General features: G+C 51.1%; 1 protein-coding gene across 1 annotated transcript; it reads left to right on the top strand.

Moving 5' to 3' along the window:
• The first annotated feature begins 13,839 nt into the window (after window positions 1-13,839).
• Window positions 13,840-23,610, top strand: LOC128090673 (maestro heat-like repeat-containing protein family member 2B). Its single transcript, XM_052703135.1, has 29 exons — window positions 13,840-13,864; window positions 13,935-14,309; window positions 14,465-14,563; window positions 14,710-14,861; window positions 15,219-15,362; window positions 15,892-15,984; window positions 16,263-16,332; window positions 16,448-16,561; window positions 16,664-16,737; window positions 17,069-17,188; window positions 17,334-17,441; window positions 17,631-17,790; window positions 17,918-17,958; window positions 18,135-18,276; window positions 18,686-18,738; window positions 19,068-19,175; window positions 19,439-19,558; window positions 19,730-19,852; window positions 19,987-20,142; window positions 20,369-20,491; window positions 20,787-20,866; window positions 21,277-21,412; window positions 21,533-21,625; window positions 21,772-21,867; window positions 22,042-22,165; window positions 22,368-22,477; window positions 22,869-23,021; window positions 23,132-23,286; window positions 23,420-23,610. Exons 1-29 carry the CDS (start codon window positions 13,840-13,842, stop codon window positions 23,469-23,471), a joined length of 3,399 nt encoding a protein of 1,132 aa, XP_052559095.1. The 3' UTR covers window positions 23,472-23,610.
• The last annotated feature ends 3,651 nt before the right edge of the window (window positions 23,611-27,261 follow it).

Genomic DNA, 27,261 nt, shown 5'->3' with positions numbered 1-27,261 from the left:
GCAGTGTCTCACTGCTCATTCTGGGAATAATTTTTTCCTAATGTCCAACCTGAACCTCCCTTTGTGCAAATCAAGGCCGCTACCTCTCATCTGATTGCTGTTACCCAGTAGAAGAGGCTGACTCCACCTCACTACAACCTCCTCTCAGGCAGTTGTAGACAGCGATAAGATCAACCCCAAGCCTCCTCTTCTCCACACTGAACAATCCCAGTTCCCTCAGCCACTCCCCATGAGGTCTGTGCTCCAAACCTCTCATCAGATTCATTACCTTCTCTGGACGTGCTCCAGGACCTCAATGTCTTGTAATCAGCAGCCCAAAACTGAACGCAGAACTGAATGTGTGGCCTCACCAGAGCTGAGTACAGAGGGACGATCACCTCACCTCCTGCAGGCAGCACTATTTCTGATACAAGCCAGGATACTGGCATTCTTGGACACCTGGCTTCACTGCTGGCTCATGTTCAGTCAGCTGTTGACTAACACTCTCCCATAGCTGGAGATCTTCCATGCGAGGCTTGCCAGGCTCTCTGCCCCAAGCCTATAGCGATGCATGGAGTTGTGGCAACCAAAGTGCAGAGCCTGGCATTTGGTCTTTTGAAGCTCATACGTAATGAGATTACCTGTACCACGTACAGGTATAGGTAGGATAGAGTTGGCTAACATTCAGGGCTTAGAGATGTCTTGTGCTCCACATGTCCTACAGTTTGCAACTCTATCACACCTAATTTCTTGCCGAAACACAGAACCCAGGACCAGGAAGGGTCAAAGAGTCTGAAATTCCAAGATTTATCTCAGCTATCTCCTCTTGTCTGAACAAAAGAAACCGCATAAATGATTAATAGAAAGGTAAATTAGTAAGAATGATGTTTTTCAGAGGGTGTGAAGTGTGACTGGCAGATATCTAGAAGCAAAGAGAAGAGAACCAAAGGGAAGGAAATAGACTTACATAAGGGTGAGCTGCTTCGAGGAGAAGGAGCAGAGACTTTGTTGCTGGTGCTGCTTGTCTTTATGAAATCTGAAAAGAAGGGACAAAATGAGAATAGCTTCTGTTCTTCGGCACTGCCTAATGATACATGAAGTGACTTGTGACCTTCAAAAAGAAGGTACAGCATCCATAATCTTAACAGAGGAAGGAATTTTAATCCACATTTTTTGGTGTGTCAAACCTTTAAGAACAGAAATGACTTCGTTAGAAACTAGAAGACTGAGAAATTGCTTTGAATATTTTTTCTGTCAAGCATCTACAAAAATGATACCATATTACTTATATTTTATATGTTTTAATCTATTTCCCTTAAATTCACGAGCAAAGAAACGAAAAATCCTATCAGTAAAGTATTTCTGATTGACACAATGCTATAGTCTGCACTGGGACTGTTCTGGGAACTGGAAGTCACTAATGCATCAACTTTGGATTTGCACTTCTCAGTGGCCTTAATAAGCCAGCCATGAACCAGGCTCATATGTACTTGAAATAAAATAGCTCTCAGAGACATGGAAACGGAACGCATCCAAGATCTGTTTTCATTTGTCAGAATGCCAAGCTGCTTAAAAATCAATAAATAAGAGAGAAAATGTCTTTCCTTCTCAGTTCATGATGTGAGGAAATACTCAGACTCATCACCAGTGCTGATTTAGCCTTCTGTACAAACTGAAGATGGTACAAACCATCTCCCAGTTTAATGACTGGCTTAGAACCGAGACAGGAGGGGATTGAGATGGAGCAAGCTGTCTGGAAAAAGAAGACTTTCCGTATCAGGCAACTTGAAGTGCAGAGAAAATAGCAGACAATCATTACACAACCTTGTACTGCTGGGGATTGGTATGGAGTGACCTATACTACCTTCAGGTGAAACAAATAAAGAGCTGAATTAAAGAGAAGAAAGCCCTGAGAAGGGCTTTGATGCATTGAAGTCGAGTGATTTAGCTGGAACACGAGTGTTCAGAGTGGAGCAAAATCAAGCAACAGGAAGAGGCCACCTCGTGCAAAGCATCTGAGAATGTTTTCATACAGCGTGGAGTCTTATGAAATAAATGTTTGTTTTCCAAAACACGGTGATAGAGATAAGCATATCTGGAACAGATATTGAATAGGAAGCCAAGCACAAAGGGCATAAATATTGGAACGGTACACAGTACAGTGAGATTCAGCAAATTATCTCAATTTCAAATCCACAGGTTGATCTGAAAGTAATGCCTCCTATTTATTCCCATGGAAAAAACAGCAGATACAAAGAGCACCATAACATTATTTGATAGAGCCAGTTCTCAGCTACAAAACCTTGTTTTTCAACATAGTCACCACCATCAGCTACGTATCTTCATCAGCAATGAACAAGACTCTGCACGATTCTCTGGTAACAATCCACACCAGCGGAGGTGACTCACTGCCATCACTGCTGAAACACACCACCCACCACCTCACTGTGCTGACATTCACTCTTTGATCTCCATCAATGGTCACCAAGTATCAGTGAATATCAGTGGGTGCAATTTTTTCCACATGGAGGAATTCAGTGTCACAGCTTTGTTTCATACATGCTTCCATGCCAGGCAGCATTCTGTCAGACTGCCCCTCTACTGCCATCTGTCACACAGCAACAACATGGAATGGAATATTGGTGAGAAGGTTCAAATTCTGCTACCATAGCATCAACATCCACCTCTGATGTGATAGGTGGATATTTATTCTCCAACAGAATAAAGCACTGGGGCATTGATGTCAGAGCAGCCCTCATAATCTGGGTGATGTTGGCACAGCAATGCCTCTTTTAACGGCAGCAGTTCACACCACAGCTCAATTCCACTGCTGTCCCTGCTGCTCCCTTTGGCAGTATGTGATGGCATTCACAGATGCTCCTGAGCAGCAGGAGTACGCAGAGAGAATTCTGCCTTAATTTCTAGTCAGCTTTCAAGACAGACAATCAGAATGAGCATTTGGTTAGAAAGAAATCAAGCAGTTATTTGTATTGTGTATAATACAACACTGGATCTTTAACCAGGTATACTGAACAGCAACATTCTTCCTTGGGCACCTCTAGCTCTTGACTGAGGTTTCCCTGACTGTGGAACAAGAAGAGCTCTTTCAGGGAAAATAGGCAGGAGATGAACCAGGGAGATACAGGTTACCATGCCCTCCGTTATCAATTCTTACTCTCATTGCAGGCTTTCTGTCTATGTCGATGGCGGCTCCCTCCTTTCCCTTCCTCATCTGAAGTCTCCTCTGTGAGTTTGTCTGGGGACTGAGCTGGGTCACGGGGTCAAAGAGGCAACCGCAAACAAATTTTCTCTTCTGCTGCTGCTGCCGCTGAGGAAGACAGGCAAGAAAGCAAGAGAATTGCTCTGCAGCAGGGTCAGTTTCAGAGAGAAAGAAACATTCCTATTACATCAAGAACGAGGGTCTGATCTGAGTGCTCAACTGGTGCTGTGGTTTCTTTTGTTCATTTATTTGTTTCCCATTTAATTGCAAGTCACTTAAGGAATGCACTATTTCAAACAAGGACATTTAACCCTTCCAGGGAAGGAGTGAGGTCACATCACTCCATCCCTCCCTGGCTAAAAGCTTGTTGCGTGTTGTCAGCAGCGTGCACGAAAATCCCAGTGGTTTTACATGCCTACCACAGGGGATGGCATTGTCTGCTAGGAAGCTTCCTTATGAGGTGAGGTAACCTTAGCAGAGTCATTAGCATATCACTTTACTGAAGGCCTTTGACAAAACATAGCAAAAATAATACTACATTTGCATGTTTGTTTCATTCCATCACAGACTGAGGGCCAGTTAGATGCAAACTTCGGGCTAGAACTCCAGCAGCAGGTCTAACACATCTCCATCCCTCTGTTGCCCTGGATGATATTAAATCCTTATTCAACATGCTGTGTTGGCCAGTCAGGAAACATTCAATGGAAGCGTCATTACAAGGGCTGCTCCAAAAGTAATGCCTCCTATTTTATTATATTGGCCCCCAATATCAGAGGCAGATGTTGGCGGTACAGCAGTAGAGGTTGAACTTTCCTCCCAGTATTCCATTATTCGCTGTTGCTACGTGACAGATGGCAGTGAAGAGGCACTCTGACAGAATGGTGTCTGACAAGGAAGTGCGTGTGAAGCAAAGGTGTGTCATTGAATTCCTCTATGTGGAAAACATGGCACACGCTGATATTAATTGATACTTGGTGAATATTGTTGGAGACCAAACTGTGGATGTCAGCACAGTGAGGTGGTGGATGGTGAAACACTGTGAAACTGTGGGTCACCTTCACTGGTGCGGGCTGTTCCGAGTGCAGCATGTGACTCTTGTTCACCACTGGTGAAAATACATGGCGGATGGTGGTGACTATGTTGAAAAGTAGTGTTTTGTAGCTGAGAATTGGCTCTAATCAAATAGTATTATTGTGCCCTTTGTATCTGTTGCAGTTTACATGGAAATAAATATGAGGCATTACTTTCAGAGCAACAGAGGAACTGAGAGAGAGCGAGATGTTAACTGAGTACTTTACTGCTAGCTTTCAGAACTCAATGGGGAATAGACAGAGGGAAAATAAGCCTTCAGAATCTCCATTCCTCATCATTACAGCTACACGCTTAGAAATGCAAAGAAAGCAGAGGAACATCTTTGATGACTTGCCAAGGGCTGCCTTTTTACTGTAAATCATGCCTCAGGTAGTTTAATCACATCATGGTCCTTTTCTTCAGATATCAGTTTGAGAGAAGCTTAGTCACTAGGCTCTTATGCACCTATTTATCCTTGATTTAGTTTGTGATTGCTTCCCATATTGAACAAATTCCAGTCTTTTCAAAAGTGCAGAAGCACAAACATATGTAGAGCTCCTGTCCTCCAGTTGTGGTAGCTACGTGTCCTTTTTCCTCAGCCTTCACAAAATTGAACGTGTCATTGCCAGTGAAGAATTGTCAGGTTGCATGAGAAGCAGCCCTCAGAGGTTTCACCAGCTGAAGTCCACTCTCTCTACTCCTACCTTTCCCTGTCTTTATGCAATGGAATTTCTGAACTCTCCAACATTTTCTTACTTACTGCTGCACAATGAAGGAAGAAGATGCAGTAGTCAATGAATTTCAAAGCCATATGGCAGCTGAGATTAGGCTACACTATTGAAGGGATCCTCTGCTTTATCACACACTTTCATACATAAATTACTGTGAATGCAGGGATTGGCCTCCTCTGTACCCAGCCTATGGACTTGAGGCAGCTGTGCCTCGTTCTCCTTAGGGAGGAAGCAGGATGCAGTCACACAAGCACTCTGACAGTGAGCATGCAGGAGGAAATAGAACTGAGGATCCTCAGGAAGCCCAAAGCTTCTCAACTTTCAAGTGTTGGACACTGCAGTTGACACGGTTTTCTCTGCCTATTAAGTTTTATTTTTTATAACCCTCTCGTAGTACAGAGATGCAAACAATAACCTCACTTCATAACACCACTGCAAGCAGGCTTTTACCTCGAACCTTGAGAGCTATGGTGTGGACATCTACAGTTACAGAAAGATTAGCAAATATGATGACAGTGAGAGCAATTCACTTTTACAATATCAAAAGGCAGACCTACCAATTTATTTTCAAAGCTGTTAGTGACAAAGAAGACAAAATGGCCAAAAATATCTTCATTATCACTTTTGCTCAGAAACTGGTGAGCACAAACATGAACTTTTCCAAGTCTAACATACATCAGCACAAACTCTTAGCTCTACTCTCCTTACTCTGCCTTGGAGGGGGGATTCAGCCCAGGCACAAAGATTGTTGGACCTAAGTGTTCAGCAAGGAAGTAACAGTGGCTTTTACTTTGTTCTGCGAGGCCCTTGAAATTCATGATGTTTTGGGATGCTGTAATAACAAAGAGCCAAATTTTCACATTCATTTTAGTCACTTGACAGGCTGCCACACATTCCGGAGCTTGAAACTGAAGGTAAGAATCTCTGTCTTTGTGAAGCTGAGAAATGCAAGGATCTGACCTTCTGGAGTGAGTTTTTTTCCCTCCCTCCTGATCAGCGCCTGCTGCGTGAGTGAACTTAGAAAAGGCTGGAACAAAGTTTCAACATTAAAGTCATGATGTAACTGAGCTGCTAAGCTTACAATCTAAACAAAGCTTTCATTTTCAATCCAGGTGTCCCTCCACTCACAGCAGATAGGCTTAAGCTCTGTTATGACATTCTGACAATCAAAGTCACGTCCTCTGATTACAGCCTCCTGTGAACATGATGGGGGATGTGCAGAATATACACCATACACCACAAGTAGCACACTTGTCTTCATTAATATTTCAGTTTCTCTGAGAGCATTTGGGGGATACTGCAATCTCAAGAGATACTATACAAGTATCTCATAAGATTGAAGAAGAATCTCTGCATGCCTAAATGCTATCTCTGGCCATCAGCATTTTAGATATCAGTAGTGATTTAGTAGTGCCAGTGCTCAGTGAGGCGGGAGGCCTTGGGGGAAAGGGCTGGGAAAGGAGGGACAGGGAGAGGGGTGGCAGGAAGGGAAGGAAAAGACGTCCTCAGTGAGACAGGTGCTCTACCCCAGGTCCTGCAGAAATCCATGGTATCGAGCAACGTGTGGGAGCGCAAGAGGGCCCTGCAGACCTGCTCCCAGCTGCTGTCTGTTTGTGAAGAGCTTCAAGTGAGTAAAGAGCCCCACCGCATGCCCCCTGCTCCCTCCCCAGCGCCCCTGAGCTGGCAGGTGAGCTCCGCCCAGCTGTGCATGCTGTGTCACGGCATGGGAAAGGCACAGATGGGAGAAGCTGGGGAGAGCTGGGGCCGTCTACAGCTTTGTTCCTGCCTCTCACCCCTGCAGAGAGGAGATGCCTGTGAGCACTTTGGCTCCTTGGTGGGATTGCTGGCGCCTCTGACGTGTGACCCCATGCCTGCATCCCGCCAGCTGGCCGTCACCTGTCTGAGCTCCCTTCTGCGAATCCAAGGTGAGTGCAGCAGGCGTGCTCCAGCCCTCTGCCCTCCTCCGTAGCGCTACCAGAGCCCCACGGGCTGGGCCCTCTTGACAGGAGGGAGAGGCACCGTGCACGGTTCTCCTCTTGTCCCCATGCTGTTCTCTGTCTTTCCCCCGTGGAAAGCGGTCCTATTTCCAGAAGCACGACTTCCCTTTTCTGCCTGTGCTCTTTCCAGCCAAAACAGTCAACACAGTCATTGAGACGGGTGACATCAAGAGCCTGTGCGAGGGGCTGCACGCCTGCAGCATCGCCTCTCAGCTCCAGACCACGTCCAAAATGGCAAGAGTAAGTGGACCCAAGAAGGGGTGGTGGGATCTCTGTCCATAGAATTCTGCATGGCCCTGTGCTGCTCCCAGCCTCTGACACCATTTCCAAAATGAGCTGTCACCCTGAGGCTGCTTTCTCAGCAAGTAGCAGGAGGCTCTGAGCTACGTCTGGCCTTCAGGCACCCAGAGCAAGGAGCTGATGCCATGACCTGTGTTTGTGTGTGTGTATGTGACTGTGTGTGCGTGTGCATGTGTGACTGTGGCTGCTGGGAGGTCGGCTTTGCGTGTAAGCAAACACCATGGGTGCAGAAGCTGAGAGAAGGCTCAACCGCCTTCCGTATCAGCAGCAGGGTACAGACAGCTGCAGCAGAGCAGTGATGGGATCTCTCCCGCTTCTCATTTCTCTGCAGATCGTGTGCAGGAACTTCCCCCTAGAACGCACCGTTGACTTCATGACTGCCATCAAGGAGACGATCCGGAAAGCCAACGGAGTGCGTGTGCGTGCTGCTGGGAAGTGGATGACCACCTTCCTGCAGATGCACGGGAAGGACCTCAGTTGGAACGTAAGAGACTTTCTGCCACGTGTCTTGGACTTGTTCTGGCCATTGCACATGGCTAGGCCCTGCAGAGTGCAGGATGCAGCAAGTCATTCTTTCTCCCCTTCTTCTCTCAGGTGCCTCCGATCCTCTACATCCTGCGCAGCATCACCTCGTTTGCGCAGCAGAGCACGTTCCTGCCCTTCCTGTGCCAGGCGGTGGTCATCCTCACCCGCCGTCACACTGGGGCCGTAATGAACAACTTCTCCCGGCCGCTTGGGCCAACAGACAGGTACTGGCACTCCCGCCTTTGCTGTGCCTGAGGTCACAGTTGTAGCTGGCCTCTGCCAGAGGAATCCAGGGAGGAGGCAGCTTTGAGTCTGTTTGAGGTCACAAGTCACAACTTGAGACTCTCCTTTTTCTAGTGAGACGTGGAAAAGAATAAGAGAGTTTTGCCTTCAACGCTGGAGGCGGTAGAAGAACAAAGAGAAAGACAAAGAGGAGGAGGAAGGGAGGAGAAGGAGAAGCGAAGCGACAAGAAGCAAAGCGGAGAAGCGAAGAGAGAAGAGAAGCAAAGAGAGAAGCGAAGCAAAGCGAAGAGATACCATTAATCACATAGAGAATTGTAATTGTAATTGAATTGTAATTGTAACACTATTATCATTAATATCTTTAATCATAAATAAAATCACTATTTATATTGATATTATTAATATAAAAATCTCTCTGCTAATGGGATTGTAAAAGCCAAATGGGAGGTGGCAAAAGTTCAGACACTCTTCCTTATCATAGCTGAATCAATTGGTTTGTTCAGAAATATGGAACAGACTCTAACATCTGCTTCGAGCATTTCCTGCCTCGGAAGAATCAGATCACATTATTCTTGGAAATCTAGAAATGATGGAGATTAATCATCAAGGGATGATTAGTTATGGCTCTGACCGGTGAAGGACTTCCTCCCCAAGATGGGCTGCTGTGATGGAAATGATGTTCCTTGAGTAACAGACCAACAGCAAAAAGCACAGAGAGCAGCACTGCAAACTGGTGAAGCTGGTTGCGTGGAGGGCTTCTATCAGAATATTCTGCAGTGGTTTTAAAGGTTTGTTTCCAACTGCTTGAGTTTCCACGTGCATCCTGAATGGCCAATATGTTCATCCCTCAGTCTGTCACTGGCAGGAGATGGTATGTGACGAGAAACTGGATGGGAGCAAGCAGGGTGCGCTTGCAGCCTGGAAAGCCAACTGTGTTCTGGGCTGCATTAAAACAGGGGAGGCCAGCAAGGAAAGAGAGATGGTAGTCCTCCTGTACTCAGCTCTTGCGAGGCCCCGTCTGGAGTACTGCATCCAAGGCCTGGGGCCCCCAGCACAAGAAATACGCAGAGCTCTTCTATCAGGTCCAGAGGAGGGCCGCTAAGATGATCAGAGGACTGGAACACATCTCCTACGAGGAAAGGTGGAGGAGACTGGGCTTGTTTAGCTGGAGAAGAGAAGGCTCTGAAGAGACCTCACTGTGCCCTTCCAGCTCTTGAATGGAGCATACAACAGGAGAGGGAACGACATTTTACAAGGGTGGATATGATAGGACAAGGGGGGATGGTTTTCAACTAAGACAAAGGAGATTTAGGTTAGCTGTCTCCAAAGCACCTTGTGATACTGAGTGCTACAAAGCAGGATGGGAAAATAAACTGTGGGCGACTGCGAAGTAGCCAACCAGTAATAAATATTTATCACTACCTCTACATAGTCAGGGGTTCTAAACTAGCTGTTACCTCTAAGGACAATGATCTGAGGATAACTGCATTTTCCTTTGACATTCTTACTTCCACTGAAAACTGCACAAAGTATGTAAATGCTCCATCCCCACATCCAGCTCTCCTACATTTTTCATAGGAACATGGAACTATTTGAGTTGGAAGGGACCTTTAAAGCTCATCTAGTCCAACTCCCCAGCAGTGAACAGGAATGACAGCTCCATCAGGTTGCTCAGAGGCCTGTTCAGCTACTTCCCATACTGATGTTGCTGTCCACCAAATCCTGCAGTGGGAAACATAGGATTACTTTGTAGCTGATTTACTTGCTGGTTCTCTCAGGGGGAGATTCAATGGACCTATCCGTGGCCATCATGACTGGGAGCTCCCTTCTTTAACATCCATTACCATTTCAAGACCACTGTACAAGCCAGTGACCCACGGGCTCACAAAACAATTTTTTGACCAAACAGCAGCAGAATGGTTAGCAGTGAATGTATAGCAGAAAAAAAAAAGGCAACTATTAATCTCAAGTTAAGTACCCTGAGCCAATACTTGCCTTCTTAACATCTAACTGATACATAAGTCACCTAGATTGCTTTCTGAGACCCCACTGCCTCTGTAAGAAATTTCTTCCTAGATCCTCCCAGTAAATGTGATGTCTTCCTGGCAGTAGGCATCCCCACTGGGTATTGGTTCTCCTGCCGTCAAAGAGAATGGGAATAGATGGGAAATACCCCTCATTAATGTAACACAGTTCAGTGTATGTGCATCAACCCCATTCTAAGTTCTGCACCTTCCCTCACTACAGAAAATCCCCAGAGAGTACAGGACTGTGCCTTCAAACAGGAGGCAGCTCCTCTAAGATGTCCACGATTTCCATCACTGGCACAAAATACACAGAAGAGACGACTGCAACCTTGAACTAAGGAACACAGTGGAGTATATTCTTCTGCATTCCCCCCTTTTACTGCTCTCTGACCAGATTTGTACTCCAAGACTTGGTATCCCAATCAATCAATTAAATTACTAAAGAAGCCATTTTTAAAGTATTGTGTTCTGCTTTTCGTGCTATCCCAGCTGCCTTCTACACAAGATGGAAACGATTTTGAGAGCTTTATGCTGGGATAGATATAATTGCATACTTGTACTTGAGTTGCATGCAAAGTTAAAAGTCTTCTTTTTTATTTACATTTCCCTGTCAGGAATATGCCTTGTGCCTCATGTGGCTGGTATTTATTGTATTTGAGAGACAGATGCAGTTGCAAAGACATGTCACAGAATCATAGAATCACAGAACGGCCTGGGTTGAAAAGGACCTCGAAGATCATATAGCTTCAGGCCTCCTGCTTTGGGCAGGGTCACCAACCACCAGACCAGGCTGCCCAGAGCCACATCCAGCCTGGCCTTGAATGCCTCCAGGGATGGGGCATCCACAACCTCTCTGGGCAGCCTGTTCCAGTGTGTCACCACCCTCTGTGTGAAAACCTTCCTCCTCATATCTAACCTAAATCTCCTTTGTCTTAGTTGAAAACCATCCCCCCTTGTCCTATCATATCCACCCTTGTAAAATGTCGTTCCCTCTCCTGTTTGTATGCTCCATTCAAGAGCTGGAAGGGCACAGTGAGGTCTCTTCAGAGCCTTCTCTTCTCCAGCTAAACAAGCCCAGTCTCCTCCACCTTTCCTCGTAGGAGATGTGTTCCAGTCCTCTGATCATCTTAGCGGCCCTCCTCTGGACCTGATAGAAGAGCTCTGCATATTTCTTGTGCTGGGGGCTCCAGGCCTGGATGCAGTACTCCAGACGGGGCCTCGCAAGAGCTGAGTACAGGAGGACTACCATCTCTCTTTCCTTGCTGGCCTCCCCTGTTTTAATGCAGCCCAGGATATAGTTGCTTACGGGCTTCAAGCACATGACGCTTGCTCATATCCAACTTCTCATCCACCAGGACTCCCAGAATATTCACAAACATTTATGTGATCCCCCCTCAGCCCTCCTTTCCCCAGGATGAACAGACTCAGCTCCCACCATGTCTCATGTGTGATTGCCATGACATCACCCCCCTGTAAGCACGCACAGATCTCTAGTTCTGCCTGTTTATTCCCCACGCAGCGTGCATTGCTGTACAGGCACTGTAGGGAAGCAGAGGGTGCAGGAATCTCTAGAGGGATGCAGGAAGGTTTAAGCCAGGCTCTTGGCCATGTGGTCTTCCCTGAGGAGTCCTCACAAGATCCTACTGCACAACTGCAGGTTTCTCTCCACAGTTTACTTAGAAGACATCATTCCCAGGCCCTTCTCTGTTGCAAGTGACACGCGGAATCAAAGTCTATCACCACAGAGCAGTCATAAAGCAGGCATGTTCACTCAGAGCTGCGCACCTATGCTGGATGCAGGGGGGTACTGCCTCCTAGCCTGCGTACGGGAGGTCAAGAAAGGCACATGCTTAAAGAGCAAGCTGCTCACATATGCATTGGATGTCCAAGAAAAGGTTGTTTTATTGCAGCCAGTCCCCAGAACGATTGACATTTTTCCCCGCCCTGAGTCTCAGTTCCTTCATGCACGCGTGGCATTTCTCCCTGGTCATCTGGTGGTCTTTCTGATGAAGGCCGTTGTCTTCCTGGCTGTGTACTCTTTGGCCTGGGTGGAGTTGGAGGATGCTTGCCTGGCTCTGAACGGTCCTCTTATCAGCATCAACTTCATCCACCAATCCGCTGCTTCTTTGTTAATTTGTGGTTTACTGCCCAGCCTGCTGCCTTGCATTCCAGAGATGGGATAGCTAACAGTGTTATTTGGAGAAACAGGAGACTCGCTGTCCGCACTAACTCTCTAGGTCTGTATAAAAGCATCTGTTATCGGCAGCGAAAACCTGGCTTAGAAAGGTCAGATCTGTAGCTGCCAATTCAGCACCTCATGAAGGCATACAACTTCTAACCTAGCTTATTTTCCTCATTTCACAAGGAACTCCATTCCATTCCTCCATCAAATGTGGTTTAATCAATCTAGCCCGCTTGCTTTCCAGAACACTTTGGCCCCAACTCCTCAGCTGTGTTCCATCTCATGCCCACACACCTCTCCAAGATCAAGGTACACAAAACCTTGATCCCAACACCATCCCAGTAATCAGCCAAGAATTTACCACCTTTATTCTCCTCCTTCCTTCTGCGACCCAGCCTCCAGTCAGAAGGACAGAGGAGAACACTCCTGGTGCTCCCAATCCCTTTAGTGTCTTTCCATGGCATGCAAAGTCTCTTTCTGATATTCTGCCATTTCCTCGTGGCAGCCTCCCATGACCCTACTTGGATGACAATAAGCAGATGGTGGTGTTCTTGTTTGGTCAGATGCGGTGGAGTCTCCTTAACATCTCTGACACGTGCCCCCAGTGGACAGCAGAGCTCTGTGGAGAGGTTGTCGGGCAGCAGATGGGGGCCTCAGTGCCTCCCGGCGTGGAGCCCCCAGTCACTAAGACAACGCCGGGCAACGGTGCCCAGCAGCTGCTCCCTGGCAGGGGCTCTCCATCACCCGCTGAGGTCATTCCCTGCGTCAGCATGGAACCGGAACCCCAGAGCCGATTGCATCACACAAACGTGCTGTGTTTGAGGGCCTGCAGGGTTGCCCTGGGGACCTGCCTGCTCCCCAGCCCGGGGCGTGTCATTCATTCTCTGTGAGGTGACACTGCAGTGTGGTGTCACAGTGGCCGCCTCATCCACCCTTGTGGAGCGGTGGGAGCGGTGGCTCAGTCCGCTTGTGGGACCCGCAGGAAGTGGAACCAGAGAGAGCTTTGCGTCTACCTGGAGGCATCCTGCTATCATGGAGAGGCTGAGAGCCCTTCGAGGTGAGTCCCTCCACCTCTCTGGACACCACGACGCTGCCCGGGCACACGTGTGCCTCCAGTGTCTGTTTAGGACGTGCCAGCAGCGCTGTCCTTGCTCTGCCGAGTGCAGCTGCTCACCGTGGTTTCCCCAGCACCCCAGCAAGGGGAAAGCTCCCTCCCCTGTCCCCGCCAACCACACGCAGCCTCGCGCTGTGGAGCTGGAGGAGCGTTTTCCCCCCACAGCTGGCCGGGTGCTCGGCCCTGGCTCCAAGCAACACCTGCAGCAGCTGCTCTGCTCTTTCCTTCCAGGTCTCTTTGCTTGTGTGGGCTGCGTGCCCAGGCGTACGCGTCGCAGGGAGAGAAGCAGGGTGTCAAGCCCTGTCCCTACCTGCGCCGCGACCTTACTGCTTCGGCGCCTGCAAGATCAGGAGGTGAGTTGGGCACATCCAACCAGCAACCCTTGCCCTCCTGGCCCCTCCAGGGCCACGGTGCCGTGGGTGCCAGGCCCGGCAGCACATCCACCGAGCGATGGGTGGCAGCGGGCAAAGCGAGCGTGACTGATCCTTGTCCCCAGGGTGACCGAGCGCAGGCGTACTGTGAGCTGGAGAGCGCCCTGTGCCAAGACAGCAGCCGCCCGCCGTGCGGAGTGGTGAACCGGCTGCTGGCAGAGGTGTCCCGGGACCTGACGGCAGCCCAGGTGAGGGCTCACTGCCAAGGGCAAAGGGAACCGCCTGCCCACGCTGGTGTTCTGCTGGCGGATGGTGGTGGCTTTGCTCTTCCAAGGGCCTCAGGCAGTCTCCTGGGCCGCGTGTCACCAGTGACTCTCTTCCAGGGCGTGACCAGCAATGTCAAGACAGCTGCCAGCAATGTCCTGGTGGCTCTGGCTCGGACGCACTTCACCTTGGTGATGGCTGAGCTCCAGAGCCACCTGAAGGCCACGGGGGACATGTGCAAGGAGTCGGTGCTCATCACCCTGAGCAAACTCTTCAGCACCTATGGTAGAGTACCCTCAACCTCCTGACACCTATAACAGCCGGGAAAGGGGTCTCAGCTCTCCGCGTGTGATCTGCATTGAGCTGGGGGATGCAGGGCTGCAGCCCCTCCTCCCTCGCTGCCAGGACTCTGACTGTGGCCCTCTCCTTCCTCTCTGCAGCTCCGCAGTGCATCCCCTTTGTGTGGCTGATGCTGGCAGGCCTGCGCAGTGTGGTGGGCCAGGTGAAGAGTGGCCAGATCCTGCGCATCGCTTGTGCTGGTGAGTGCCGGCCCCAGAGCAGGGGGCCTCAGGACAGCCCTTGCACCTCACCCTGCTGCTGACTCTCACAGGCTCCCTTTTCTCTCACTCCCTTTTTCAAAAAAATAGTCTTATTATTGTCTAAGTATTTTGTTATGTTTTTTCAGTTGTGAAACAGTGGCTGGATGGCGTGAAGATTCACTTGTCCGCAGGAACGCAATGCCCCTGGCCTGCCATGGAGAAAGAGCAGATCTATGAGAACCTTCATGAGCTGCTCTTCTCCGTGATGTGGAACTGGCAGGACTGCCAGGAGGAACAGGTGAGCACTGCTGCATCCCCACATTCCCAGCCCAGGAAGGCAGCAGGGGCACCCATGTCGGCAGCTCTGTCTGTGCCCAGTGGGCTGAGAGCTGAGGGGTGATGAGAGGGAGTGGGCTGGCTCTGCAAAGGGCCCTGAAGTGGCTCCGTGCCAGGGAGCAGCTGCATGTCACAGCACTGTGGCAGGAAGAGCTGGGGATGAGGGGATGGGGAAAAGCTGCCTGCCCTCCAGAGCGAGCCCACCTCCTGCTGGGCGTGGGGGTGTGGGGAAGGGGAAGGGAAAGAGAAAGAGAAAGCCCTCTGTGTAGGAAGGGCAGACCTTCAGTCTTTGATACCGGACCTCTGCCATCCTCTCCAGGACAAACAGGCCGTCCTTGGGGCTGTGGCTGCCATGTTGGAGGTTCTCCTGCAAGAGGAGCGGCACCAAGAGCACGTCTGGGAGCAGCTCCTCTGGCTCGTTCACCCGTGTCAGGAGATCCAAGACATCTGCAGGGTGGCCAAGGTGAGGCGTTGTGCAGGGCTCAGGGTGGACGTGGAGCCCTTGCAAGTGCCACGAGGGGTCAGGGGCATGCAGGGAGGAGGTGGGGAGCCCTTGGAGAAAGAAGGGATGGGTGTTCAAGGGAGGTCTGAGGCTTCCTGAGCTCTTCAGTCAAAGAAGGAATGGCCTGGACAAGAGCCAGGAGGGAGCCAAGACTCACAGGGGCTCATCTCCTGGGGATGGGAGACTTCGTCACCACCACCTGGGTGGTGGGGCTCTGAGTGCCTGAGGAGCTGTGTGCTAACAACTGAGGGGACCACAGCCAGTTGCATCTGATGGGGGAGAAGTGGGCTGCTGGGTGGGAAATGCCTGCAGATGATGCCCAAACACGGCTCCATGGAGAGCAGAGAGACTCTCTTGCTGCTGCTGGGTGGTGGAGGATAAACAAGAACGCCTGTGCAGGAGCTTCTCCCTGCTGAGAAACAATTGGGAAACAGTTTCTCCACTCCTGCAAGTGGCTTCATCCCTTTCTTCCTCTCCTGGTTTCTTGCAGAGCCTCACAGTCTTCCTGGAGGCCTTAGGGGGCACTGAGTCTGTCATTCCAAGGGACAAGTTTCAGGACATCACCAGTGCCGTGTTCTACCAGGTAAGGGGAGCCTATCCTTGCGCCCACAGCAGTTTCCCTTGTGGCTAAGTCGACTGCAAAGCTCCGAGCCCCTGAAGAAGGCGGCTCAGCCTTAGCTCCTGCATGCTCAAGGCTGTTCCAGAGCCGTGCATGTACTCCCGGGGATGCCGTGGGGCGGGCTGGGTTTTGTCTGCCTGTCCTCTTCCCGAGAGTGCCCAGGGAGACGAGAGCGGGCAGCACAGTGTCTTTTCCGTCCTCAGTGCTGATGTGATTGTATCAAATGGACCTTGTTCCCACAGCTCTATGACGACAGCAAGCAGCACAGCGAGGCTGGTCGTGCACAGCTGACCCACTGCATCATGCTGCAGGGTAAGGAGAGGAGCCTTGGCCATGCTTGGCGCTGCCCTGGCCAAAACCTCTCTCACAAACCTCAGGCATGGGCGTGAGGTTCTTGCTAACATAGCGTGGGATTTCCTCCCTGCAGCCCGGATCTGCCCAGAGGAAACCATCCTGTTTCTGCAGTCGCAGCTGGGCGATGACTGGGAGCCTGGATGCGTGGCAGCCCTGGGTCTGCTGGGTGCTCTGGCTCGCTCTGATGGTCAGTACCACGGGTTGGTCAGTACCACGCCTTGGCACTGCCAGGGCTCCCTTCTGCCATCTGCGCTGTGGCTCCGCTCATGCTTCTGTGCATCTCTTGCAGAGCCCATGATGACGGAGATGCTGCCCCAGGTCGTCGAGGCTGTGCAGCGTCTGTGCAGCGACCCCAGCATCCGGGTGAGCTGGTTTGGGAAGGGAAAGCGCTGTCGGGGTGGTGATGCTGCTGCCAGCACGGGCAGGGCTGGGGTGACTAGAGAGGTGCTGGGGCATTGGCCACACGGTCATGATGGCTCCTGTGGGGAGAGCAGGCAGAGTGGAGCGGGCAGGTCCCTGTGCTGTGCATGGAAAGCGCACAGCCTGGTGCTAAGGCCTGGCCCTCACGTCAGAAGCCAAAGCTTCTCCTCTGCTCTTGATTCTCTGCTCATGCCCAAAGGGCTGCCCTGATGAGCAGCTGGCTTCCCTTTGCCTTCTGACCAGGAAAATCACACCCATAATTGACCCCTTGCAGGTGAGGACGGCTGTTCTTTATTTCATCAAGGATCTGCTCAGTTCGAACACCCGGAGCTGCTCAGCCTGGGATGTGGTGGGGCACATCTTCAGGGAGTTCAGCCGCGCCACAGGAAGAAGGGTAAGGGCAGTGGGCAGCATCTTCCTTTGGAAGACCCGTGCTGCTCGGAGGGTGGCACAGAAGCACCGCTGGGGCCGCACCTGAGCCTCCCGAGAGGCTCCTGAGAGCTGAGCATAACCAGTGTTTCAACACCACTGTCGTGCAGGCAGCCGGAGACCTTTCTGCCCGGGAAGCCCAGGAAGAAGGAGCTCTCCAGGAGCTGTGCATGGACATCCTGGGATCACTGGACGTCTCTGTGAGAGGGATGTCCAAAGTAAGTCACGCTCTGCCCTGCTGCTGCTCCCTGCCCTTGCTCCCCGTGTTCCTCGTCCCATTCCAAGACCCCAGGTCTCTCCTCCAATGTGCTCTGAAGCACACGGGACTCGGGGAAATTCACAGAGTCCTCTTCATCTCCGAGCAGAGGCAGGAATGCTGACCTGCTCCACTGCCTCGTTCCCTACAGCTCCTGTGGCCGCGGCTGCTGTTGTTTGTGGTGCCAGCGCAGTACACAGGCATGCTGATCCCAGTCTCCCGCTGTGTCTGTGCCCTGGCTGAGAGAGAGGAGCTGACAGGACGGCCGATAGAACACCTGGATCCCCATTTTGTCAGCTCCATGTTTCAAGGTAGGAGCAAAAACTCCCCCAGTGAGCTCTGCTGACCTGTGGTAGCACCCAGAAGGGACAGCGGAGGTGTGCATGGCTGGGCACGCAGTGTCTTGGAGTCTTACTCAGCACTTTTTTCTCTTTGCAGGCCCACTGCTGACGCCCCAGACACTGCTGGCACGACTGCTGGTGAGTAGATGCTCCAGAGGCCGGTGCTACGAGCAGCCAGGAGGAAGCAGCATGGCCATGGGCAGAGCTGTTGGCTGCTCCTTGCCTGCCAGAGCAGAGCCAAGCTGCTTCCATCCTGGAGGGAAGCCGTTGCTCTTGCTGCAGAAGTGACCCTGCTTTTTCTTGCTCTCGCTCAGGTGGTGGCAGGCAGCCCTGTTGCAGGCAGCAGACTCCAAGCTGCTGCCTTACTGCTGATGAAAAACCTCCACAGCAGGTTCCACAGGGCTGTGGGGGCCATGTGGGCTACTGAGATCCCCCTGCTGCTGCAGTGTCTTGAAGGTAAAGTACTGGAGGGGAAGAAGAGGCAGAGGCAGGGAAGGGAAGGGGGGGAGTGAAAATGCAGCTCTGCAGAGTGGCAGAGGGGAAGCACTGCCTGCAGCCCAGTTCTTGCTCTGCTGCTGTTCCCATTCCTGGGAGTCAGCACTGAGGCCCAGGGACCCATCCCACCAGAGATCTGCCCATTCCAGGACATGGATGGGCCCTTCCTGTCCCCTCAGACAGCAGCCTTGGAGCACTTAGTTCCGTGTTCCTGTGGAGGCAGTGTTTGTGGGGAGGGACAGGTCACTGTGGAGGGGGTGCAGGTCCCAGCTTGGCAGTGTCAAGCGCCCAGGCCAAGCCAGGTTTGCAGCAGCTCTCCTTCTGTGCCTTGATCCCAAGTAAGGGTCTTTGTCTTCCTATTGCTGTGCAGGGAAAGATGAGAGCTTCCCGGACACTGCCGAGTTTGAGCGCCGTCTGCTAAAGGTACAGCACTGCCGGGAGGCGCGGTGCAGAGAAGTGCTTGCCTGCCCCAAGTAGCCCCGCTCCCACGTGAGCCACTGTGGGGCAGGAGCAGCCTCTCAAGCGCTGCTGCGGAGCGGCCGCACGCCTTTGTGGCGCTGCCTCTTCCGCTCTGTCCCAAGCCCAGGGGGGTCTTAGGAGAAGAGGGCGGGCGGCTTTAATGGAGGGAACGCTGGGGGAGCTGGGAGAGGCACTGTTCTTCCAGGCACCTCTCCCCAGAGGGCTGCGGTGACTTGGGAGTGAGGGAAGAGGCAAAGGGCAAGGGAACATCGTCTTCTCCTGTTCTCCAACAGTTCCTGAAGGCGTCGCTGGACACAATAGAGGAGAAGGCATGGATCGAGGCCCTGAGCTGTGAGCTGAGCCAGCGGCTGAGCAGCTCTGCCAGCAGCTCTGCAGAAAAGGTGAGTTCCCCCCGGCTCTACCCAGCGGTGCAGCTGCAGGTGTCCAGCTGGGGCTGGGGCTGCGGCTGGTGCTCTGCCCACGCGGGATGCTGATGCTGCTTCCCAGTCTGTGCCCCCCAGAGGCCTTTCCCTGCCATCTGCCCGGGGATGGCTAAAGCTGGGCCCTGCAGCTGCTCTCAGCGACTCCCAGCGTGGGAGCTGGCCCTCCCCCAGCACGTTAAGCTGCTGCCACATCTCAGCTTCTTCCTGCCCTTCCCATGCAGTCGTTCCTGTACAAGGCTCTGGGCACAGTGCTGGGATCCTGTCAGGGAGTCCTCCACGTGCAGGAGAAGCTGCTGCAGCACCTGGAGGAGGCAAACGCGGAGGAGCCACGTGAGGCCCAGGTGAGCTCTCCTTTCCTCCAGCTCCTGCGAGCATCCCTGCTCTGGCCCTGGGGCAGAGGGTTTCTCCTGGCCCTGCTCCAGGCCTTTCTATGTCCTCACTGCTGCCATTTTGCTCAGCAGAGGACCTGTAGATTCAGGCCTGTGCCAACGGCCCCTTGTTCTTTTGTGCAGGGAATCGTCTCTCTTCTCAGCCATGCTGCTGAGAACAACTTCCACACAGTCCTGGCCACGCTCACCATGTTTGCGTCCAGGCTGTGCAAAGGCCGCAATGCCAGGATTTCCAGGCGCAAGAAGGTAAAGCGTTACGGGTTTCCATCTTGGCATTCTTCTGCCTTGTTTTCCCTGCAGCTCCTGCCTTGGGAGCCCAGGTGCATCGCGGGGCACTGGGGGCCGTTAGCGAGTGTCTCAAGGCATTTCTTCCCACACAGATGGAGCTGGACAGCACGAGAGCTCATGCCACACGCAGCGCTCTCATGCTGGCCCACGGCAGCGTGGCACTGCGTGCCTCCAAGCAACAGCTGCTCGCCCACCTGGAGGGAGACATCGTGGGCAACATCCTGATGCTCTACAGCTGCAGCTGCCGGGTGAGAGCTCAAAGAAGCATGCCAGGGTGTCTGAGCGCCCAGCTGCAGCCCCTCCACGTGGGGGGGGGATGCTGAGATGGGCCTTTCCTTTCCAGAGTCCCTCGGGGAAGGGTTTGTGTCCACATGAAGATCCAAGCCCTTCCCTTAGTGTTGTCTCCCCGTGTCCCCCTTGCAGCCCTTGTCCCTTCCTGCAGTTCAAAGAATGTTCTTCTCTCTTGCTCCTCAGGACTTGCAGAACAACCTCGCGCTGGTGCAGAGCATCACCGACTGCAGCTCTGCCTACCAAGCTGTGGGTGGTTCTGCAAGCTTTAACCCCTCCTTGAAGAGCAAGCTGCTGGAGATCCTGATGGTGAGTGCCTGGAGACAGGGCTGTCTGCAGAGGAGCTCTGGGCTGCGCCACAAGGCTCGCTTCCCTGGGGGCATGCAGGTGTCCAGCAGCCACACGTCTCCAGCTGGTGGGGACCTTGGGTGCTGGCAGGCAGCGGCTGGGCAGCGGGCTGGGTGCACCAGCTGCTGCATCCTGCAGCGCTTCCATGGGAAAGTGATGGGGCTGGTGTGTGGCAGCTGTGCCTGTCTTGGGGCCGGGTGGAACAGCTCTTGTGTGCCCCTTGCCCACTTTGACACTGTCTCTCTGGGACTTGCAGGACCTGATGAAGAAGTATTACTTGGGCATGCCTGTCTCCCCAGTGCCTCTCAAGGTGGTTCTGGCCCTGGAGCAGTTGAGGTAAGGACTGAGGTTGCAAGGCAGAATAGTGGTCCCCGTTTTGGGTAGCTCCTGAGGGCCCGGAGGGGGCAGGGAGGGAGGAGCTGCATCTACAGGAGAGACGGCTGGGCTGTTGTGCCCAGCGAAGTTGAGGTTTGGGGCAGGGAGCAAGGCCCTGGTGCTCCTGTCCCCTGGCAGGGAAGAGAAGGGAGAGCTGGGGTCTCCTTCCCTCCAGAGCGGGAGGTGGTTCACTGCTGCTGGGGAGGAGGTGGGCGCTGCTGGAACTGAAGGCAGTGCTCAGCAGCATGAGCTGGGTGAGGGTATTGGCTTTGTAGCTGTTGACTGGGAGAAACTCAGATGTCGTCTGAACCAGTCTGGAGAGCACTGGTAAAGGCCCTTTCTGATTTCTCTTCCTTTTTTCCTCCTCTCAGCAAGCTGAAGCCCTCTTTCGAAAGCAAAGACATGCGTGAGATGTTGGTCCTGTGCTGCAAGAACATCGTGACATATCCTTCAGCAGAGATGATGCTGAAGATCAGGAAGTCACAGCAAGCAGCACAGTACCTGCAGGTAACCTGCCGTAACTTTCCCGGCCACCTCTCGGTCGGAACCCTACATACCTCAGCACACACAGCCTCTGCTCTGGCAGCAGCCGTGATGCTACACGTCACTCCCCTCTTCTGCTTTCAGCTTCAGCAAACAGCACTGAAGGCTCTGGGCCGGCTCATGGTGGTCCTGCTGGAGACAGAGCCCAGCGGCGGCTTCTTCCAAAACATAGTCCATGTGAGTATGTGCTGCGGGAGCAGCAGAGCCGGTGCTCAGTGAGGCGGGAGGCCTTGGGGGAAAGGGCTGGGAAAGGAGGGGCAGGGAGAGGGGTGGCAGGAAGGGAAGGAAAAGACGTCCTCAGTGAGACAGGTGCTCTACCCCAGGTCCTGCAGAAATGCATGGTATCGAGCAACGTGTGGGAGCGCAAGAGGGCCCTGCAGACCTGCTCCCAGCTGCTGTCTGTTTGTGAAGAGCTTCAAGTGAGTAAAGAGCCCCACCGCATGCCCCCTGCTCCCTCCCCAGCGCCCCTGAGCTGGCAGGTGAGCTCCGCCCAGCTGTGCATGCTGTGTCACGGCATGGGAAAGGCACAGATGGGAGAAGCTGGGGAGAGCTGGGGCCGTCTACAGCTTTGTTCCTGCCTCTCACCCCTGCAGAGAGGAGATGCCTGTGAGCACTTTGGCTCCTTGGTGGGATTGCTGGCGCCTCTGACGTGTGACCCCATGCCTGCATCCCGCCAGCTGGCCGTCACCTGTCTGAGCTCCCTTCTGCGAATCCAAGGTGAGTGGAGCAGGCGTGCTCCAGCCCTCTGCCCTCCTCCGTAGCACTACCAGAGCCCCACGGGCTGGGCCCTCTTGACAGGAGGGAGAGGCACCGTGCACGGTTCTCCTCTTGTCCCCATGCTGTTCTCTGTCTTTCCCCCGTGGAAAGCGGTCCTATTTCCAGAAGCATGACTTCCCTTTTCTGCCTGTGCTCTTTCCAGCCAAAACAGTCAACACAGTCATTGAGACGGGTGACATCAAGAGCCTGTGCGAGGGGCTGCACGCCTGCAGCATCGCCTCTCAGCTCCAGACCACGTCCAAAATGGCAAGAGTAAGTGGACCCAAGAAGGGGTGGTGGGATCTCTGTCCATAGAATTCTGCATGGCCCTGTGCTGCTCCCAGCCTCTGACACCATTTCCAAAATGAGCTGTCACCCTGAGGCTGCTTTCTCAGCAAGTAGCAGGAGGCTCTGAGCTACGTCTGGCCTTCAGGCACCCAGAGCAAGGAGCTGATGCCATGACCTGCGTTTGTGTGTGTGTATGTGACTGTGTGTGCGTGTGCATGTGTGACTGTGGCTGCTGGGAGGTCGGCTTTGCGTGTAAGCAAACACCATGGGTGCAGAAGCTGAGAGAAGGCTCAACCGCCTTCCGTATCAGCAGCAGGGTACAGACAGCTGCAGCAGAGCAGTGATGGGATCTCTCCCGCTTCTCATTTCTCTGCAGATCGTGTGCAGGAACTTCCCCCTAGAACGCACCGTTGACTTCATGACTGCCATCAAGGAGACGATCCGGAAAGCCAACGGAGTGCGTGTGCGTGCTGCTGGGAAGTGGATGACCACCTTCCTGCAGATGCACGGGAAGGACCTCAGTTGGAACGTAAGAGACTTTCTGCCACGTGTCTTGGACTTGTTCTGGCCATTGCACATGGCTAGGCCCTGCAGAGTGCAGGATGCAGCAAGTCATTCTTTCTCCCCTTCTTCTCTCAGGTGCCTCCGATCCTCTACATCCTGCGCAGCATCACCTCGTTTGCGCAGCAGAGCACGTTCCTGCCCTTCCTGTGCCAGGCGGTGGTCATCCTCACCCGCCGTCACACTGGGGCCGTAATGAACAACTTCTCCCGGCCGCTTGGGCCAACAGACAGGTACTGGCACTCCCGCCTTTGCTGTGCCTGAGGTCACAGTTGTAGCTGGCCTCTGCCAGAGGAATCCAGGGAGGAGGCAGCTTTGAGTCTGTTTGAGGTCACAAGTCACAACTTGAGACTCTCCTTTTTCTAGTGAGACGTGGAAAAGAATAAGAGAGTTTTGCCTTCAACGCTGGAGGCGGTAGAAGAACAAAGAGAAAGACAAAGAGGAGGAGGAAGGGAGGAGAAGGAGAAGCGAAGCGACAAGAAGCAAAGCGGAGAAGCGAAGAGAGAAGAGAAGCAAAGAGAGAAGCGAAGCAAAGCGAAGAGATACCATTAATCACATAGAGAATTGTAATTGTAATTGAATTGTAATTGTAACACTATTATCATTAATATCTTTAATCATAAATAAAATCACTATTTATATTAATATTATTAATATAAAAATCTCTCTGCTAATGGGATTGTAAAAGCCAAATGGGAGGTGGCAAAAGTTCAGACACTCTTCCTTATCATAGCTGAATCAATTGGTTTGTTCAGAAATATGGAACAGACTCTAACATCTGCTTCGAGCATTTCCTGCCTCGGAAGAATCAGATCACATTATTCTTGGAAATCTAGAAATGATGGAGATTAATCATCAAGGGATGATTAGTTATGGCTCTGACCGGTGAAGGACTTCCTCCCCAAGATGGGCTGCTGTGATGGAAATGATGTTCCTTGAGTAACAGACCAACAGCAAAAAGCACAGAGAGCAGCACTGCAAACTGGTGAAGCTGGTTGCGTGGAGGGCTTCTATCAGAATATTCTGCAGTGGTTTTAAAGGTTTGTTTCCAACTGCTTGAGTTTCCATGTGCATCCTGAATGGCCAATATGTTCATCCCTCAGTCTGTCACTGGCAGGAGATGGTATGTGACGAGAAACTGGATGGGAGCAAGCAGGGTGCGCTTGCAGCCTGGAAAGCCAACTGTGTTCTGGGCTGCATTAAAACAGGGGAGGCCAGCAAGGAAAGAGAGATGGTAGTCCTCCTGTACTCAGCTCTTGCGAGGCCCCGTCTGGAGTACTGCATCCAAGGCCTGGGGCCCCCAGCACAAGAAATACGCAGAGCTCTTCTATCAGGTCCAGAGGAGGGCCGCTAAGATGATCAGAGGACTGGAACACATCTCCTACGAGGAAAGGTGGAGGAGACTGGGCTTGTTTAGCTGGAGAAGAGAAGGCTCTGAAGAGACCTCACTGTGCCCTTCCAGCTCTTGAATGGAGCATACAAACAGGAGAGGGAACGACATTTTACAAGGGTGGATATGATAGGACAAGGGGGGATGGTTTTCAACTAAGACAAAGGAGATTTAGGTTAGCTGTCTCCAAAGCACCTTGTGATACTGAGTGCTACAAAGCAGGATGGGAAAATAAACTGTGGGCGACTGCGAAGTAGCCAACCAGTAATAAATATTTATCACTACGTCTACATAGTCAGGGGTTCTAAACTAGCTGTTACCTCTAAGGACAATGATCTGAGGATAACTGCATTTTCCTTTGACATTCTTACTTCCACTGAAAACTGCACAAAGTATGTAAATGCTCCATCCCCACATCCAGCTCTCCTACATTTTTCATAGGAACATGGAACTATTTGAGTTGGAAGGGACCTTTAAAGCTCATCTAGTCCAACTCCCCAGCAGTGAACAGGAATGACAGCTCCATCAGGTTGCTCAGAGGCCTGTTCAGCTACTTCCCATACTGATGTTGCTGTCCACCAAATCCTGCAGTGGGAAACATAGGATTACTTTGTAGCTGATTTACTTGCTGGTTCTCTCAGGGGGAGATTCAATGGACCTATCCGTGGCCATCATGACTGGGAGCTCCCTTCTTTAACATCCATTACCATTTCAAGACCACTGTACAAGCCAGTGACCCACGGGCTCACAAAACAATTTTTTGACCAAACAGCAGCAGAATGGTTAGCAGTGAATGTATAGCAGAAAAAAGAAAAGGCAACTATTAATCTCAAGTTAAGTACCCTGAGCCAATACTTGCCTTCTTAACATCTAACTGATACATAAGTCACCTAGATTGCTTTCTGAGACCCCACTGCCTCTGTAAGAAATTTCTTCCTAGATCCTCCCAGTAAATGTGATGTCTTCCTGGCAGTAGGCATCCCCACTGGGTATTGGTTCTCCTGCCGTCAAAGAGAATGGGAATAGATGGGAAATACCCCTCATTAATGTAACACAGATACACAAGACAATTGAAGTATGTTGAATGATGCAATTGGAATTAAAGCCCACACTACATCTCTAATTTAACGATATCAAACTTCATTTTGTACTGGAAAGCATGCAGAGCTACCTGTGCTCTTTTGAAATCTATACGTCAGTAGGCTTTGGAAGGGCAAGACTGCTGTGGTTGCTTATGAAATCCATCAGTTGTAACTTTCTGAAGTTCTCCAAGAGACTGGCACTGTCTTCTCAACAGAAAAGCTGCCAAAATTCCAGTGGATTTGTGTTAGGGTGACAATGCATGAAAGACATAAGAACAATTACTCTTGTTCTTTTTCTACTTTTCATATGTATCATTTCAGGAGAACCCTATAAATTCATACTGCTGAAGTAGAGAAAAGACAGCGAGTGAGAAAGTTGAGTTAAAAACTGAGCAACATTCTCATTACTAAGAAGAAGGGAAAAACTCCACGCAAAAATCATCGTTGCTTTTTACGTACCACCTCTGTCAACTCAGACCACCCCCAGTATAGACTGCATTGCACCATGAAGAACTGCCTTCAGCATCAACTCGCTTCTCAGCTTGTCTTCTGAAGCTGTTCCTAACCACGCAGAGTCTAGAAACTAACACTCTTAAGCCTCTGCCTGCACTCCTTGTTGTTGACCTTGAAAATTCAATAATTGAGTTTTGTTTATCTCTGCTCTGTGGCACTGCTGATCACTTGCTTTCTTGAGCTCAAGAAACGTTTCTCAAAATGTTCTTCTTGTAGCTTCATCTAGAACAGCACTGACTTATCTAATTCATTGTAATGTGTTGTATTCATCCCTTATGTGCAGGCTGGGGTCTGCGTGCAATGCCAGATGAGGTTGGTCTTCCACTTGAGTCGTGAGCGTGTAGTTAGTTGAATTTAGCTGTACACTATTGCACAGTTGTTCTACTGATCTGCACAAAAAATGTGAAAATGAGCTGCGTGTAGAAGAACTCAACATAAAATTTGTTTGTAAATTTGAATAAGACATTACTTTTCAAACACAGGTAATCACTTCTCATATTATCCAGGGTGTATGAAAGCAAAGTCCATAGGAAAAGATTATAATCTATTTAAACCGAAATTACCTTCAACATTCTGATGATTTTCACTAAGGAAAATATTTTTTCCTACTTTAGAAATTAAGTTCAAAAAATCCAAACAAAATATGAATAGCAGAAAACAAAAACAAAACAACAAAACCAACAACCTGAAGGCTGTATACAATCCATGCTGAAACACTGGTAACCCTGTGACTGGGATGTGACTTAACCGAAAGACAATCTGAATTCCCTCTGTTTCCTCTCAGTCAGCAAGGTGGCCCCTTCCAACCTCACTCATTTTGTGCTTGCAGTTGAGGCAAACAGATCTTCTCAACTGCTGACATTAACTGAAGGCAGCAATCTATCTATTGCCTTTGAATATTTTCTCTTACAAAGAAATTGTTCTGTCAAAGACAAACTGGACTCAGTTTGGAATATCCGAGCCTGAGCGCACCGATGCTCCAACAGCAGGGCTTTTTAGCTCGTATATTTATCTCTAAGCTGATTCTCAGCTTAGAAGGTGGGTAACGAATCAGTACCTCCAGTTTTTAGAAGAACTCTGTACACAAACCCCACCCGTTGATTTTCTTTTGCTTCACTCACCGAATATCCCTATGTTGTTGTTGTTGCTCTAGGAATGACAGGGATATTAAATCATTGTCAAAAGAATGGGGAAACTTGTAGTGTCTGAATGACTGACTTGCT

This window comes from Tympanuchus pallidicinctus, unplaced genomic scaffold (assembly GCF_026119805.1).
Source record: "Tympanuchus pallidicinctus isolate F22 unplaced genomic scaffold, pur_lepc_1.0 scaffold49, whole genome shotgun sequence".
Classification (NCBI taxonomy): domain Eukaryota; kingdom Metazoa; phylum Chordata; class Aves; order Galliformes; family Phasianidae; genus Tympanuchus; species Tympanuchus pallidicinctus.
This window is presented reverse-complemented; position numbering and strand designations above follow the sequence as displayed.

What these genes read in the sequence shown, in the direction of transcription:
- LOC128090673 (XM_052703135.1), top strand. Translation starts at nt 13,840, where the DNA reads ATGGGTGGCAGCGGGCAAAGCGAGC. An exon ending in CCAGTGCCGTGTTCTACCAG is followed by an intron (nt 15,985 to 16,262) that starts GTAAGGGGAGCC and finishes TTGTTCCCACAG; the next exon opens with CTCTATGACGACAGCAAGCA. An exon ending in CCACGTCCAAAATGGCAAGA is followed by an intron (nt 22,478 to 22,868) that starts GTAAGTGGACCC and finishes ATTTCTCTGCAG; the next exon opens with ATCGTGTGCAGGAACTTCCC.